The sequence below is a fragment of the Microcebus murinus genome, chromosome 17, assembly GCF_040939455.1.
Source record: "Microcebus murinus isolate Inina chromosome 17, M.murinus_Inina_mat1.0, whole genome shotgun sequence".
In the NCBI taxonomy this organism is placed as follows: Eukaryota; Metazoa; Chordata; class Mammalia; order Primates; family Cheirogaleidae; genus Microcebus; species Microcebus murinus.
The window spans coordinates 37311423-37325088 of NC_134120.1; the positions used below are offsets into that span (position 1 = coordinate 37311423).

The 13666-nt window shown below is 39.0% G+C and overlaps 1 protein-coding gene across 2 annotated transcripts in view; it reads right to left on the reverse strand.

The window, feature by feature from the left end:
- Positions 1-13206, reverse strand: part of MEP1B (meprin A subunit beta) — a 31518-nt gene extending 18312 nt beyond the window's left edge. For both annotated transcript variants that reach the window (XM_020282226.2, XM_020282223.2), the window contains exons 1-7: positions 13112-13206; positions 11381-11399; positions 10524-10568; positions 10394-10437; positions 7281-7359; positions 1856-1973; positions 617-795 (exon numbers count right to left, since the gene is read on the reverse strand). In XM_020282226.2, the coding sequence (XP_020137815.2) occupies positions 617-795; positions 1856-1973; positions 7281-7359; positions 10394-10437; positions 10524-10568; positions 11381-11399; positions 13112-13174 (547 nt within the window). In that variant the 5' untranslated portion in view covers positions 13175-13206. The remainder of the gene's footprint in view (positions 1-616; positions 796-1855; positions 1974-7280; positions 7360-10393; positions 10438-10523; positions 10569-11380; positions 11400-13111) is intronic.
- Between the last annotated feature and the right edge of the window lie 460 nt (positions 13207-13666).

Genomic DNA, 13666 nt, shown 5'->3' on the forward strand with positions numbered 1-13666 from the left:
GCTCAGGCTGGTCTTGAACTCTTGACCTTGAGCAATCCACCCGCCTTGGCCTCCCAGAGTGCTAGGATTACAGGCGGGAGCCACCGCACCCGGCCTCTCTCTCACACTTTCCCTTGTCCTTCTGCCCTCTGCCATGGGATGTGACACAACAAGAAAGCCATCGCCACATGCCAGCCCCTTGATCTTGGACTTCCCAGCCTCCAGAACTCTAAGAGATCAATTTCTGCTCTTTGTAAATTACCCAGTCTGTTGTATTTTGTGATTTCGGCACAAGATGGAGTAAGATGCTAGGATTCGCCAAGCTGATTTTGACCACAGACTCCTTTCCACATAACACGCATGAACACACTGTGGGACAACACTCCCTAGGACATGCTTCAGGAAACACAAAACCAGTTCCTAAGAGCATATCCAGCTCAAAAGTACTGGGGTTCTGGGATACTAGTGCCCCAACAACCTGAAGGCACTTCAGATTGAGTTAGAGCTAAATGAAGTAAGACATCAAAACATCATCAGAGTTTTTCAATTGTTAACAGTTGGCACAGATGGCAGGAGAGGACACGTGATTAGAAATTCAGTCTTTAACTCGCAATGTAAGAACACAAGAGAAATATACCTGACTGAATTCTGTCCCAAATTATAGCGACGTAGTCATCCCGATCAGAACGCGACTGCTCATGCCAGAATCCCAGCGCATGGAGGAACTCGTGCTGAACCGTTGCTATTCGGTCACAGTTTGTTCCGATGGAAAGTTCTTGCCTCCCGGCACGCCTATTTCCTACTGAAGACCAGCAGCTTGCAGAGGAGTTTATGGGGGAGGAGAGAGGATGTAACAGTGATGCAGTTTGAAGTCTCAGGGAAATATCCCCACCGCCCAGCCCACTGCGTTACCCACCTGGATTCTTTGCTCTTTTATCTGGACACTGTGTGTTTCTCTCGTGACCCAGGTGACGTATGAAAACCTTACAGACCAGATGATCTTTGGAGAACTTGCTCCAACACCAAATATTACATAGGAGCAAGTCATCCCCCAGTTCACCTAGTCCTGATTTTTCCTGGAAATTTCTAAGTGTGTGAGATGGTCCTTGGTATGCCTGGGCCCATGAACAAGGGCTTTACCAGGACAGCAACCACAGAATTGCTGAGCTCGGGACAGATAATACTGTTGTCTTCTTAACTCAAGAAATAAGAGTTTCTAGGTTAAAATAAATTTGAATACAAGCATGCATGCACATACACACATGTGTGTTTTACTTGAAGGGGAAAATAAAGAGTAAATTACAAATGCTGAAATTTACGTGATTGAGGGTTGGATGGCATGCATTCCCACCTATTTTGTCTTAACATTGGTAGTCTGGTTGCATGTATGGAAATATTATTGCTATGGCTAGAAAAACTACACCCAGCTCTTTTACTCTCTAGCAACCAGTAAGGGAAACACCCCACCCAACCCTAAAGGTCAGGCCCTAGGACAATTGCTGTGACGTAATGCCCCAGGCACAAGAATTCTCCTTAGAACCCTTAGAAGACTAACTCTTCAGCCTGGCACGGCGGCTCATGCCTGTAATCCCAGCACTTTGGGAGGCAGAGGAGGGAGGATTGCTTGAGGTCAGGAGTTCCAGACCAGCCTGAGCAAGAGCGAGACCTCGTCTCTACTAAAAATACAAAAATTAACCAGGCACAGTAGCATGTGCCTATAGTCCCAGCTACTTGGGAGGCTGAGGCAGGAGGATCACTTGAGTCCAGGAGTTGGAGGCTACAGTGAGCTTATGATCACATCACTGCACTATAGCCTGGGAAACAGAGCAAGACTTTCCCCACCCCATCCCCCAAAAAGACTAACTCTTCAACTTACCCACTGCCTTTGATCACTGATATATAATTAGGTTCTCCAGTCCAAGGCTTGAAGTCAATACATGTTTTTAGGCGATACCGTTCAAATGCATTGAGGATGACTCCCTTAGCATTCATTTCTGAAGGAACAAAACAAAAATTTACTTATTAAAATAATCACCATTGAACAATCCACCATGGAAACAGGTCATGCAATATATTGTTTATCATGAGTTAGTGCCTTTGCGAATGTTGAGTATTTTACTTTTACAAAATTTAGTACTCAGTACCAATTAAGTATTATATACAAGCATTTGATGATTCTTCAGATCCCTTATTTTGCCTACTATTTCCCTGGAGCCCATTAACAGTGCATTACTAAATAGTAAAAAGGGCATTTCCTTACCGCAGAGAACATATACAGCCGATCACGGGCAATCAAAATAAATAATCACTATCGCATGCTTCACCTGAGAAGTTGCAATATGTATTTAAAGACTCACAGCAGGGCTTTTAATCTGAGGACCTTGAAATGGGAGAACCTATGAATACCACGAAATAGTATGCAAAGTATACGTTTATTTATATCTATGTCTACATATGCAAAGTGAATTTTCTAAGGAGAGCTTCATGAGATATGCAAGTGAATCCGGGCCCAAAATAGGGTTAAGAATCAATGCTTTGGAGCTAAGAGTGATGCTAATGGGTTGAATAGATGTGGAGCTCAAAGAAGGCAGAGGCAAGAAAGCAACAAGGACATGCAGGAAAAGATTAAGGGCAACCTGGAGGAAGAGGCTGTGCCAGGTACCCTAGAGAGGCTGTCATAAATGGGCAATGTCCTGGTGACGTGAAGGATGGTGGCCTGCCAGGACGTGGGAGACAGTATGGAAGAATGGAAATGGCTTAGACTTTGGAGGCAAACACACCTAAGTTCTCCCCAGTCCTCAGCACTTACTTTTGACATACAATCTTTGCCAATTAAATTAACCTTCAGAGATTTGGTGTTATCATCAGTTATATGAGGATATAAAATAAACTTTGTGAGGATAAGAAGAGAAAGTATAGGTGAAAGTCCAAGAAAAATGGGCATTTGGCAAGTGTTCATTTCCAAGTGTTCATAGCCAGGTGTGGTGGCTCACACCTGTAATCCTAGCACTCTGGGAGGCCAAGGCGGGAGGATTGCTTGAGGTCAGGAGTTCAAGACCAGCCTGAGCAAGAGTGAGACCCCATCTCTACTAAAAATAGAAAAACTTAGCCAGGCATGGTGGCATGCACTTGTAATCCCAGCTACTTGGGAGGCTGAAGCAGGAGGATCACTTGAACCCAGGAATTTGAGGTTGCTCTGAACTAGGTTGACACCACAGCACTCTAACCTGGGCAACAGAACAAGACTCTGTCTCAAAAAAATAATAATAAAATAAAATAAAATGTTCTCTCTTATAAATATCACATTTGGATCATTATTTCAAATGCAACACTTCCTTAAAATAAGGCATGATGATCTTGACTAGCACACCACTGTTTTGTAACAGAATGTAAAACAAGCATGCTAGTCTAGACTTTTTATCAAAGCTTAATGAGGACAGCTTATACCCTACATGAATTGGTTTGAGAATTCAATAAGGGAACATATATGAAAGTTTTATAAACAATATAGCCCTCTACCAAGATAAGATCTTCATTTACCAAGGGCCTTAATTAACTTTGCATCATAGATGCAGAAAGCTCCACCTGGGATCATGGCATGTAAATCCCTAAACTCCAAAGGATGAAGCAAGTCCTTGACAATCCTAGGAATTTAGCAAGCACCTGTTCAGGATTATTTGCCCTTATTAGTGCCTTCAGGTTTCTAGTGCCTTCCTCTTCATTGCTATCCCAACCTCCTTTACCCTCATCCTCGCCATCCTCCACTTTTTCTACCCATAAGCTTGGTACTCAGGCAAGGAATTAGAACTTGTTCACTGGAAGCCATAAATGGCTGCTTCAGCTGTTACTCCTTTCAGGGAAATTGCATCTGCCAGCCAGATAACAAACACCTCAAGTTTATGATCAAGGACTAAAGTCTCACTGGTAGAATTTCATAGGTTGGCCTATCAGGATCTGGCCTTCCAGAAATTGCTTCCAGAAAACCCTTCATAAGTGTTTACCTTTGTTACACATAACAGTGGCCTTGCTTAGTAATTTTCTTAGTCCAAGTCATTTAAAGATGGTGTAAGTTTCTGAAAGATGAGGAAATACTTCTCTTATTTGAACATAGAAACTAAGCTGAATTCTACAATTCAATAGTTGAATTCTGTAATTCTAAATTGAATTACACAGAGGTAAAGTATTTTCTACATAAGAAAGAATCAAAATCACAGAATTACAAAAATTGGCCTATAATAATTTGAAATTTAACCCTTTTATAAGGATTATATACCTGAAAAAATGCAGTTACATTACATGAAAAAATAGAATAAAAAATTTAAAACATCATAGCTATAACTATGTAAAAATGTGCACAGTTTGGATGAGAAGACCTAGGCTGAATTCTTTACCTAATGTGTTTCATTTATATATATGTTTATCAATTTATTTAATAAACATATATTAACTGCTTATAATATGCCATGGACTATGCTAAGCCTCAGATCTGCGAGATGAAAAATAGCTCCTGTCCTCAAGGCATTCACATATTGTTGATAGCTATATTACTAAAATGCTAAAAACATGTAAAACTCATAAAGTTAAGATGGCTTTGATTTAAAATCCATGGCAAAAATAGTCTAAGAGGGCCGGGCGTGGTGGCTCACGCCTGTAATCCTAGCACTCTGGGAGGCCGAGGCGGGTGGATTGCTCAAGGTCAGGAGTTCAAAACCACCCTGAGCAAGAGCAAGACCCCCGTCTCTACTATAAATAGAAAGAAATTAATTGGCCAACTAATATATATAGAAAAAATTAGCCGGGCATGGTGGCTCATGCCTGTAGTCCCAGCTACTCAGGAGGCTGAGGCAGGAGGATTGCTTGAGCCCAGGAGTTTGAGGTTGCTGTGAGCTAGGCTGACGCCATGGCACTCACTCTAGCCTGGGGAACAAAGCGAGACTCTGTCTCAAAAAAAAAAAAAATAGTCTAAGAGATACAGTCAAATTAGAGTTCACTGATCTTTCATGGAACACACTTAGGAGAATAAATTTTTTACAAAGTGAAATATCTAAAAAATTTAAAAACAAAAGTACTTTAAAATTTTTTAATCAAAATACTAAACCAAAAAAAAAATGTATTTACAGTCTTTCAAGTTCCCCTGATTAGAAAAGTTAATGAACATCTTTTGCTCCTCATATTCCATAAGTTCTTCATACCTTCTAATCCTGTTACCTACTCTTGCCTTGGCTTTCTCTACCCTACTCTTGGCCATCTATGTCTCTGGCCAATCCTTTCTTCTCAAGAACCTCTACCAGATCTTTCTTTTCTACCAATTCTAAAAAATTGCACTCCCAGGCTGAGTTCCACTCTCGGTCATCTTCTCACTCAATATGATCTTCTAGGATCATTCAACAAGATCCAATTACCTGTGGAGTAGCTGTTATATGTGAAATGCTCATTCATACCCATAGTTTCAACTATCTCCTACATGCTAATAACTCCCAAATATTTCTCTGTTTTGAATGGCCAGGTCATATCCCAACAATTTATTTGATATCTCCTCCACAGTAACCTTGATGCATTTCAAATTCTGCATGCCACGAACTGATTTCCACCACCCTTCTCTACTTACCCTCTTCAAGATATATTCCCCATTCTTGTTAAAGGCATTTCCATCCACCCAGTCACCCAGGACTGAATCCTGTGCACTACCATCTCTGTACCTAGACCCACCATCTTCCTGACCTCTTGCAATCAACCACTAAATCTAACAATTGCTCCGTAAATCTCTAGTAGAATTATCCACTGGTGTCTGTCCCCACTGAAAGAGTCTTGATTTAGAACCTCTTCATTTCTTCCCTGAATTTCCTCAATAGTCTTCTAACTCATCTCTCCACTTTCTTTTTACCCCACTAATAACACATGTTCTATACTGCAACCAGAGTGACCATTCTAAAACGCAATTATAACAAATCTCACTTCCACAGTAAAACTTTTGGTGGTTCCACATTCCCATCAGTATAGACACCAGGTCCTGAACATGGCAAAGACCCAAGTTCTGGGGGCCTGCCTACCTATTCAACTTCCTTATCTCCCCACTCCCATTCTAAATTCCAGCTAAGAGTCTTCTCCCTTCTCCACGCCTTTGCACACAGTGGTCCATCTGCCTAAAGCCCCTTCTCTTGCTAGCAGAGACTGCACTCACCACATGGTACCTGTGTGCCAGTTAGAAAAAGGCACTGCACCTGAGCAGATGCTGCCAGTGCTGGCTGGCCAGGGGGGTGAACAGCGCTTTTAAGCAAAGAAATGAATATCCCCTGATAAACAGAATGCAAACTTGATATTGGCCCCACTTGTCACTTCTCCCAGCCACCTATGTAGGGTGTGCAATTTATACCACCTTCATAGAAGCCCTGCTGCACAGTGTCATCTGCTCCCTAATACATAGGCCTTTATAGCTAACGTGAGCTAAATGCCCCTTCAATGTGCTTCCACAGCTCTTGAAACATCTCACTGATCATAATGTGTATTCCATTCTACCATAATTTACTTTTGGTTTATCTGAATGCATGATCTTTAGGGGAAAAAGCAGGTTCTTTTCCCCCAACTTTTCCCAAACAACAGTTTCTAAACTGATACAGGTCAGTGACATGGTTGTCACCCAGCCCCTAAGTAAAATGAGCATCATGCTCAGAGTGTTCCATTACAATCAAATTTCTCCTATAGAAAACCTCTCCTTAGTCGTGGATTAGATTCTTCTGACTTTTTAGTATTTTAATACTATAATAACATTATTTATTTTATGAAAAGATGATGATAGACCATAGGGGGTTCTTATTGTTGTTTAAGTTCCCGACTTGGCAAAATAAAATGTTGGTAAAACAATGCCAGTCCGTAAAGTTTTGTTTAGTTGGTCATTTTATGCTTTTATGCTTTTCTCATACGTAAAATCTGCACATATGGGAAACCACTGCTTTAGAATAAAGACCAACTCTCCATACTCGATTTTAGCCAAAAGACTGAGAATCGATGAGACTAACTCTGTAATCCTCATGTCTCTAATGTCCAGCACGGAATAGTCTCTCCATAAATACTGGTTTAATTAATCCTATATTGGTCAAAACACAGCAAATATTTCAGACAATCATTTTGGTTATTTTCATTGTTCATTTCACTTATTTTTTTTTTAAGTAAATGTACATAGCCACACAAAGGAACAAGCAGGCAAAACCTTAAAGACCATACGAGCCCACCCTTGGAAACACTGTAATCCTACTCTGTTGGGAGCATACAGTAAGTATGGATATTTTGAGGCACATACTGACCCAAACTATCTTCCAGAACATAAGGAATGGTATGAGGCCATCTATATTTTTCTCCAATGATGGAATTTCTTTCTTGTGCCTGTCAAAAATAAATGCGAAAGAGCTAGTTAAATGAATTAAGCAAAAACTTATGAAACAATCAATAGTTAATCTAAAAATAAATAAAGATTAAAGCTCTCCCAGCTAGCCCAAACAAATTGTGTGTGTATATCTGTGTACCTCTGATTTTATCCTAATGTAACAAAGTTTCTAGGAATCATGTTAAAAAATGATTGTTGGGATTCCACTTGCTCAAAGTCTCTTGGGTGTGACTATGGGTAAAAAAAATATTTACAAAATTATTTTAAGAAATAATTGTTGGACAGCTGGGCGCGGTGGCTCACTCCTGTAATCCTAGCACTCTGGGAGGCCAAGGCGGGAGGATCACTCAAGGTCAGGAGTTTGAAACCAGCCTGAGCAACAGCGAGACCCCGTCTCTACTAAAAATAGAAAGAAATTAATTGGCCAACTAAAAATATATAGAAAAAATTATCCAGGCATGGTGGCACATGCCTATAGTCCCAGCTACTCGGGAGGCTTAGGTAGAAGGATCGCTTGAGCCCAGGAGTTTGAGGTTGCTGTGAGCTAGGCTGACACCAGGGCACTCTAGCCCAGGCAACAGAGTGAGACTCTGTCTCTAAATAAATAAATAAATAAATAAGAGATGACTTCGCTGTAGGGGATGAAGGTAGATAGAGGGTGGAAAAGATTACAGGAGAACAACGTTTGAAATAGAAAGAGAAATTGGGAGGCTCACGGAAAAAGCCAGGCAAGAGTTAATGGGACTTGAATTAGGGTGACAGAGACAAGGGGACAGTTGGGGGAGTGTGCTGGAAGTAGAAATGACAGAACTTGGTGATGATGGGCTGGGTGGGGAGGGAAGGGGAGAAAGTAAAGGTGACACCTGAGGATTTTATTTATCCAGTGGAGTGGAGTGAGAGAGTGACAGCAATTTTACAAAGAGGGCAGACGGGGGAGGAAGGGTTTGGGGGGAAGACCAGAGTTCACCTGGTCAGAGGACACCATTGATTTGAGATGTCTTGTGGACATTCTCGAATGGAACCGGCTAAGTGGCACTTGGATAGACCAGTCTGCAGTGCAAGGAGAGGACAGGACTAGAGTTCTACCTTTGGAGTCATTGGCCTGGAGAAGACATTGGAAGCCCTGGCCCAAGGTGAGACCGAGAGGAAGACAGTGCATGCAGAAGAGTAGACCCAGGACTGAGCCTCCAACACTGCAGCGCCCAGCGGGGGGCATGAGGATGTCAGTGCTTCCCACTTAGGAAGTAAGGGAGTGACTTAGGACTGTGTCTGAGGGAAGAACAGAATTTTGTAAAAAAAAAAAAAAAAAAAGTCTATTGGAGAATTTCTAGATCAAAGGGTATATGTATTTTAAATTAGATGGATTTTGTTAATTTATGTATTTTTGTTGTTTTATATACTCCTCAATATAATCACATTATAAACACATTCTGTTTTTGTTTTTGTTTTTGTTTTTGGAGGGGTGGAGACAGTCTCACTCTGTTGCCCTAGCTAGAGGGCAGTGGCATCAGCCTAGCTCACAGCAACCTCAAACTCCTGGGCTCAAGCAATCCTCCTGCCTCAGCCTCCCCAAAGTAGCTGGGGCTACAGGTGTGCACCACCACACCTGGATAATTTCTCTATTTTTTGTAGAGATGGGGGTCTCACTCTTGCTCAGGCTGATCTCAAACTCCTGACCTTATGCGATCCTCACACCTCAGCCTCTCAGAGTGCTAGGATTACAGGGGTGAGCCACCACACCCGGTGTATAAACACATTCTTAAACAACCATCTTAGTTTCTCTCTATCATCACCAAAAGGTTTTGTAACTTTTAGAATCTTTTCAAATCTTGTATACAATAAACTATATCTTGTCTTTAAAAAATTAGTACTTATGGCCAGGTGCGGTAGCTCACACCTGTAATCCTAGCACTCTGAGAGGCCAAGGCAGGTGGATCATTTGAGCTCAGGAGTTCGAGACCAGCCTGAGCAAGAGCGAGACCCCCGTCTCTACCAAAAATAGAAAGAAGTTAATTGAACAGCTAAAAATATATAGAAAATTTAGCCAGGCCATGTGGTGCATGCCTGTAGTCCCAGCTACTCGGGAGGCTGAGGTAGAAGGATCGCTTGAGCCCAGGAGTTTGAGGTTGCTGTGAGCTAGGCTGACGCCATGACACGCTAGCCAGGGCAACAAGAGTGCGACTCTGTCTCAAAAAAAAACAAAAAGAAAAAGAAAAAAGAATCAGGCTGGACGCGGTGGCTCACGCCTGTAATCCTAGCACTCTGGGAGGCCGAGCCAGGTGGATTGCTCGAGGTCAGGAGTTCGAAACCAGCCTGAGCAAGAGCAAAACCCTGTCTCTACTATAAATAGAAATAAATTAATTGGCCAACTAATATATATAGAAAAAATTAGCCGGGCATGGTGGCACATGCCTGTAGTCCCAGCTACTCGGGAGGCTGAGGCAGCAGGATTACTTGAGCCCAGGAGTTTGAGGTTGCTGTGAGCTAGGCTGACGCCACAGCACTCACTCTAGCCTGGGCAACAAAGCAAGACTCTGTCTCAAAAAAAAAAAAAAAAGAAAAAAGAATCAGCAGTCTTCATGAATAGGTTTGGGAAGACCTTTACTTGACAATACTATTTTTAGCTGAGGCCAGGGTAGACGTCACAAATCCATTTCTTATGGTAAAGAGCATGATTCATTGAAGATGTTTACAAATTCAGTTTAATTTTGCTTCAATTAGATTGAATCTGTGAGGTTCTAGTTTAAAATGAAAATGTCATATTGTTCCAATGATGAAAACCAATAAGATTAAGACATATGTGGCCAGTTATGGTAGCTTTAACCGCACAACAATCTGAGTAATGAAAGATGAAGACACTATTATATGCATCCATTCGACTACAGTGTACTCATTGAATAAATGTGTCTCCATGATTCTGTGCACTTAGATATGATTGGGCTTCACAAAACGCATGCTGTCTAATCATTCTCAGTTACTCTATATTTATGTTGCAGTGATTAATAGATTATTCCTTGCACAGTTTCGACTCACCGCATCAAGTTTGATATCTCCCTCAAAAAGATCCAGTCCCAAATCTAAGAGTGAAGATAAAAATTCATGTTAGCAAACTAGATTCAAACTCTCCACTTAAAAGATGATGTTTTTTTAAAAATCCACAAACCTTCATTGATATCAAATATATCCTGGTCAATTCCACCATCTACATCTAAAATAACAAAGGAAAAAACCCATTGAATATCACATTTATGTTTATAAAAGGAGAAAATCTTTATCATTTACATAAATCGAAACTAAGCAAGTTTATTTTGCCTCGAGTAAATTACTATTAGATTCTGATTCAACATACATTGATTGATTGATTGATTGAGAATCTCCCATGAGCCAGTTTAGGGGTAAAGGACTTTTACATATGTACTCTGTCCTATACACATTCCTTGAATGTCAAATGTCTTCAGGAATAAGAAATTGGTCACTTTGTATATTATTAAGCTTAATTTGGAATACTAGACTAGATGATTAGATTAAATCGAAAAAAAATTTTCAGTTTAAATTTGGCCAAACCATCTCAATCTACCCAAATATGTATTATCCCTTGCTAATAGTATATCTTGGAATTCACGTGCAAAATTCTTCAGTTAAACCTGAATGACGTTTATAAGTGGCAAAATGGTAGATAACACAGCCAAATCTCTAAGGTTGAACTGAATAGGTGTGGTCTGTATTATTAGGTCCCTATGATTTGACAAAAAATAGCAAAAACAATAATAGCAAGTATTTATGGGATATCTATGTGTCTGTCAGTCATTGTGTTTGGCTTTTCCTGTAGCATCAGCTATTTTTCTGCTGGGCATATGGACCCTGGAACATGGACAATAAAATGATCCTCCAATAAATTAAAAGAACTCAGTGTTAGATCAAAGTTCAATGCAATTGTGCATATGTAATTATATATTATATTTGGCATTAACTATGTCCTAGGTTCTCTATAACCTAGAGCAAAACTCAAAGTAGACTCACCAAAGTTTTCTGGAGTTGGCTGGGAAACAAACACATTAAACAAAAGATATTATTATGATGCCCATGATATAAATGATCTTCTTGGTTTCAACTTATGTCTAGCCATTTGTTGTTTGTTTGCTTTTTCATTAATATTATGGATTACTTTCTGTCATGTATTCAAGACAGCTAAATTGGAGTCTAAGATGATTTTTTGACCAAAGGGTCTTCTCATTTCATATAGAAAATTAAACTGCCTGGTAAATCAATTTGAAAGTAAAACAAATAAGACACCAGCTTCAAAAATTAAAAAAAAAAAAAAGGCAGAACATAAGACTATATCCCTTAAATAAGTGTTCACTTTATACATGATTTTCTAAAGGATTCATTGAGCAATGTTTGAAAGACCTAATATAATTAAAACAAAGCATTGTGGAAAAAAAGACCTAATAATTTATTCCCAATGTAAAAATATTATTATAATTTATAGCAATCCTTTCAAAATAAATTTTATTCAAGACCTCATTAATCATGCTTTCCTTTCATATTTCTCTCAAGATTCTGTCTTCAAAGACAATATCAAATATTTAAGAAAAAAACAATGAGTATATTTTGTGATTAAATTTTTTTTTCTGAGAATAGATTCTCCACAAATAACCAATGAAACTCAGACTGCATGCACAGTGGGGAAAAAAAACACGTAAATCTGAGAAATTTCTTAGTCAGTATAATCTAGTAAAAAAGCTCATGTAACTTTCTGGGTTGTTACTGGTTCCATCAACTAAAAGTAAATCAGTTCACATTCCAGGTACTCAGACTATCTGTAAACTACAGTCAGTACCTTCTTTGCCTGGGTATTGTGACAGTTATATGCTAAGATGTGAAAGCACTTTGTAAACAATAATAAATTGTCACAAAAATGTAAAGTATAATTTTATTCAAATATAGCTTACATATCTAAATACTAGAAACATTTAAAGTGTTTTAAAATGTGGAAATGTACTAGTTGAATGGTTACCATCATTTTTTATATTAACAAATATGTTGGTTGTTTCACACTATAACTACACACAGGCACAAACTCAGAGAGAAATGCCAATGTACCTATAGAATAGAGTTAGCAAGAATTTGTTCCTAATTACAGTTTTAACACATATTAATCAGTCTCTCTTGTTCACAGTGTTCTAGTTCCTATTCATAGAATATCAGCATAATATCACTGTTATTTTAAAATCACAACTAAAGATTTTCCCCCAGGAATTTGCAACTTCATTTAAAACCTTAAGTTGGTTTGTGGTGTGAACTACCTGTTAAAAAACATTAGTCCAAATTGTAGAAAAATTAGTCTAAATTAAGGAAGAAAAAGTAGAGAAATCCCATGTTCCAAACTTTGTAAGTATTGACTATGCCTGTGATATTCATTCGTGTCTCCAGTTACTGTAGCAGCAATCTGCATTTCATTCAACTTTAAAAATGGAATGATTTTCAAATTCATATTTTCATCTCATGAAAAGAAAACTTGTTACACAAAAATAAAACTGAAAGAAAAACATAACCTATGTCAACATCTCTGATTCTCTCTCTGGTGAGACCACTCCTCATACCCTGCCTGCCTCCTCTCCAAAAAGAAACACTCATTTGAGATTAACATTTGCAAATTTATATTTAAAAATGAACAAATAGTTATCCTTTAACAATCAGTTTCAAGTGCCCCAGATTTTTCTAATTGTTTTCTATGCATTGTTTTCTTACCAAGGCAGAAATCACAAGAAGAATGTTAAGGAACAGAAACCAAGACTGATTCCATGAATCCATGTTGTAGCTTCCAGTTGAAAGTTGCAAACTATGACAGTCAGAGTAGAGTTGACTTTTTAAAAAGCAAACAGCATAACTTATAGCTTTTGATCTCAATAATCCATCTTGCAGGTCAGCTCAGTGTAGTATTACCTACAATCAAGGTGTTAAAGTCCAGTATCCTTAACACAGCTCCTCGGAGTTGGTTTGCTGTTGTTTTTTTGGTTTGGTTTGTTTTTTCTGTATCAAACATTCAACATTTAAATGCCTGGCTGAGATTTGTTAATGAAATACATTCTCTGATGTATATATACTGGTCCAAAAGACTATTAAATACCATTTGATCAAAAGAAAATGCCAAGTTAATTTTTATTTTTTGATCTTTCAAATAATAATAAGCATTTAGGAAGCCCATCCTGCTCATATAGCCCTGTGCTGTTTTAATATATCCAGTTATGTCCACTGCTTTGTCTCATTCACTCATTTAATAAAAATTTATTGGGTGCCTAAAAT